Source organism: Cariama cristata, unplaced genomic scaffold (genome assembly GCF_000690535.1).
Source record: "Cariama cristata isolate BGI_N322 unplaced genomic scaffold, ASM69053v1 scaffold23344, whole genome shotgun sequence".
Taxonomy (NCBI): domain Eukaryota; kingdom Metazoa; phylum Chordata; class Aves; order Cariamiformes; family Cariamidae; genus Cariama; species Cariama cristata.
In genome coordinates this window covers 5804-9104 of record NW_009613813.1, presented here as the reverse complement: position 1 = coordinate 9104, position 3301 = coordinate 5804, and the positions used below count along the sequence as shown (strand labels likewise).

General features: G+C 59.2%; 1 protein-coding gene across 1 annotated transcript in view; it reads left to right on the top strand.

Annotated features, from left to right (window-relative positions):
- Positions 1-3231, top strand: part of LOC104160917 (endothelin-converting enzyme 1-like) — an 8174-nt gene extending 4943 nt beyond the window's left edge. Inside the window, exons 8-17 of the mRNA XM_009699173.1 lie at positions 8-135; positions 368-478; positions 737-835; positions 948-1025; positions 1425-1528; positions 1737-1847; positions 1976-2043; positions 2122-2312; positions 2404-2499; positions 2786-3231. Of these exons, the coding sequence (XP_009697475.1) occupies positions 8-135; positions 368-478; positions 737-835; positions 948-1025; positions 1425-1528; positions 1737-1847; positions 1976-2043; positions 2122-2312; positions 2404-2499; positions 2786-2962 (1163 nt within the window). The 3' untranslated portion in view covers positions 2963-3231. The remainder of the gene's footprint in view (positions 1-7; positions 136-367; positions 479-736; positions 836-947; positions 1026-1424; positions 1529-1736; positions 1848-1975; positions 2044-2121; positions 2313-2403; positions 2500-2785) is intronic.
- Positions 3232-3301: the final 70 nt, after the last annotated feature.

Sequence of the window (3301 nt, the reverse complement as noted above, 5' to 3'; positions counted from 1 at the left end):
CTCACAGCCTCTCGCCGCAGTCTCCTCAACAACTACATGATCTGGAACCTGGTGCGGAAAACCAGCCCTTTCCTCGACCAGCGCTTCCAGGATGCCGAGGAAAAATTCATGGAAGTGATGTACGGGACGAAGAAGGTGAGGGTGGAGACCCCGATGCCCCCAAATCGCCGTTAAAACGGTGACAGTGTGTTAAGCCAAGTCCCTGTCACATTGCTTCCAAAAAGTAGAGATGTGGGGCAGGTTTTGGGGTGGCAGCTCCAGGCAGGGGGATGGATGTGGACCTCATCTCCCGGCGGGGCAAGGGGATGGGAAGGTGGGGGGGGCTTTGGCCACGCCACCACTGACGACCACCTCTTGTCCCATGCAGACCTGCCTCCCGCGCTGGAAGTTTTGCATCAGCGACACGGACAACAACCTGGGCTTTGCCCTGGGGGCCATGTTCGTCAAGGCCACCTTCGCCGAGGACAGCAAGCAGGTGGTGCGTCCCCAGGCGAGCGGTGTGCGAGTCCCGGTGCCGGGAAAGCCACTGCGATGGTGGCACCGTCGGGGCAACCAATGTTTCTATCTCCACCTTGTTTTGTTCACTGTGCATCTTCGTTTGCCGGGTTTTTCACCGGTCTGCATGCCGTCTCGGCCTCCCGGCCTCTTCCTCCCTGCCGGTGCGAAGGCTCCTTGACCTCTCTGGAGTGGGAAGCCGGCTCTCTGGACCGACGCTGTGCTGCCTTGTTTTGTCTAGGCAGAGGAAATGATTGCAGAGATTAAAACAGCCTTTGAGGAAAGCCTGGAGACCTTGCAGTGGATGGACGAAGAGACGAGGAAATCGGCCAAAGAGAAGGTGAGGCCCTGGCAGCAGCGCTGGGGAGGAGAGGGTAATGGTGGTGGAGCCGGGCAAGCCTGTCCTTCCATCCCTGGCACCAAAAGCACTTTGGTCCTTGTCACCCCCCCAGGCAGATGCCATCTACAACATGATCGGCTACCCCAAGTTCATCATGGACCCCAAGGAGCTGGATAAAGTCTTCGGTGATGTGAGTTGGTCAGATATGTCCCCTGGGTCTCCTGTTCCCCCACTCCGCTAGTGTGTGCAGGACACGTGCCCATCACCATGGCCTCAGGGCAGCCTTGAACCCCAGGTTTCCTCCAGAAGGATCTCGCTGATGTCCTTGGCCCTTCTCTAGAGAATTCCCAGAGAGCTGCAGGCCAGCCCTGGGGTGACTGGGCCTCTCAGGATCCCTGCCCAGGAAAAGGAGGAGTTGGTTTCCGTAACGGTGATTCATTCCCCTCCCGAGACCCTGCAGATGTTGGAGAGGAGGAGAAACAAGAGCGGCTGCAACTCGGCCAGCTCCAGGAGCTCAAACATGACGATGGAGGGAGGAGCGGGGCTGTGGGCAATCTCCCCATGCCACTCACGCCTTGCTCTTTTGCAGTACGAGGCCGTGTCCGACCTCTACTTCGAGAACGTTATGCAGTTTTACAACTTCTCGGCCAGGGTCACCGCCGACCAGCTCCGGAAACCGCCGAATCGGGACCAGTAAGTCCTCTGCTCCGCTTCCCCATTGTGCTCAGCAGGGAATGTCACAACACCTGGAGCACTGGGATTTGGTGTCCACCAGACCACGCTGGTTTTGGGGAGTTTAAATTTGGGCCGATGGCTTTGCACCGTGATCAGCGGATGGCATTGGAGCAAACATTGGCAATGGGTTTGTGCCGCCACGTTGGCCGTGTCCGTGTCTCTGCAGGTGGAGCATGACACCTCCGACGGTCAATGCGTACTACTCTCCCACCAAGAACGAGATCGTCTTCCCCGCCGGCATCCTCCAGGCCCCTTTTTACACCCGTGCGTCTCCCAAGTAAGAGCATAGGGAAAATGGGGACAGCAGGATCCCCAAAGTTCCTCCTGTCCCAAAACTCAAGGCTGAATTTCATGGCTGTGGGTTGCAGCGGCTGCTCTCTGAATCTCGGCATCGCTCTCCTGCAGGTCACTGAATTTTGGTGGGATTGGCGTGGTGGTGGGCCATGAGTTGACACATGCCTTCGATGACCAAGGTATGGCCAGGACCAGGCAGGCGGGCTGCTGGAGGGGTGGCCAGTGGGGTGACGAAGGATCTGCTGTGTTTTTGGCAGGCCGGGAATACGACAAGGACGGCAACCTGCGTCCCTGGTGGAAGAACTCCTCGGTGGAGGCCTTCAAGCGTCAGACGGCGTGCATGGTGGAGCAGTACGGCAACTACACCGTCAACGGCGAGGCTGTCAATGGCAAGCACACCCTTGGGGAGAACATCGCCGACAACGGGGGCCTCAAGGCTGCCTACCGGGTAGGGCCACGGGGCTGGGGAGATGCGGCGGGGGGCATGGTGTGGTGGATTGCTGTCGTCCTCTGAGCCTGCTGTGCTCCCTGGCCTCCAGGCGTATCAAAACTGGCTGAAAAAGAATGGGGATGAGGAAACCCTCCCGACCCTCGGCCTCACCAACCACCAGCTCTTCTTCGTTGGCTTTGCGCAGGTAGGTCACTTGGTGGTGGGCAGGGAGGGTGGGCGCACAGGTTTTTGGGGGGTAGAGGCATGCCTAGGTGGTGTTAGCAGGGTGTGACAGCTGAAGCGAGGTCTCCAGAGATGCTGCGTAGCAGATGGAGAGCCAGGTCGGGGTGGTGCTGGTTAAAAAGGGAGACAAAGCTGGAGCCCCAGCTGTGCTGGTGCCTGTCACGCAAGCGGGGAGGTCCAGTTCGGCACTGAGCGGGACCCTGTGGTTGTGGACACCGTCACTCATGCCTCTTGCCCTCCGTTTGCAGGTGTGGTGTTCGGTTCGCACACCGGAGAGCTCACACGAGGGGCTCATCACCGACCCCCACAGCCCCTCGCGTTTCCGCGTCATTGGCACAGTCTCCAACTCCCGGGAGTTTGCGGAGCATTTCGGCTGCCCCCTCGGCTCCCCCATGAATCCCCCCAAGAAATGCGAAGTCTGGTGATGGGCGAGTGCCCGAGGGAACCAGCTGCCGGTTGCTTTGTCCTCTGCCGACGGCTGAATTTCCCCGGTCCTTTTGAGAGGCTCAGACCACTTCTCCTCCACGCAATGAACTGCCCAGCTCTCAGCCGGACCAGCACCCTGTGTTCCCGGTATCATCCGAGGTTCAATCCACTGTGAAAACTCCTCATCCCCTCGCTCGTTTGTGAAATGACTTCAAATTTGGCAGTCTTTTCTTTCCCACCATGACCGGGCCACGTGTCGAGGCACGTGCGTCCGTGGGCACTACCCCCTGTTTACAGACGCAGCGCTCCAGCCTGACCCACCGCCCTGGCAAAATGCC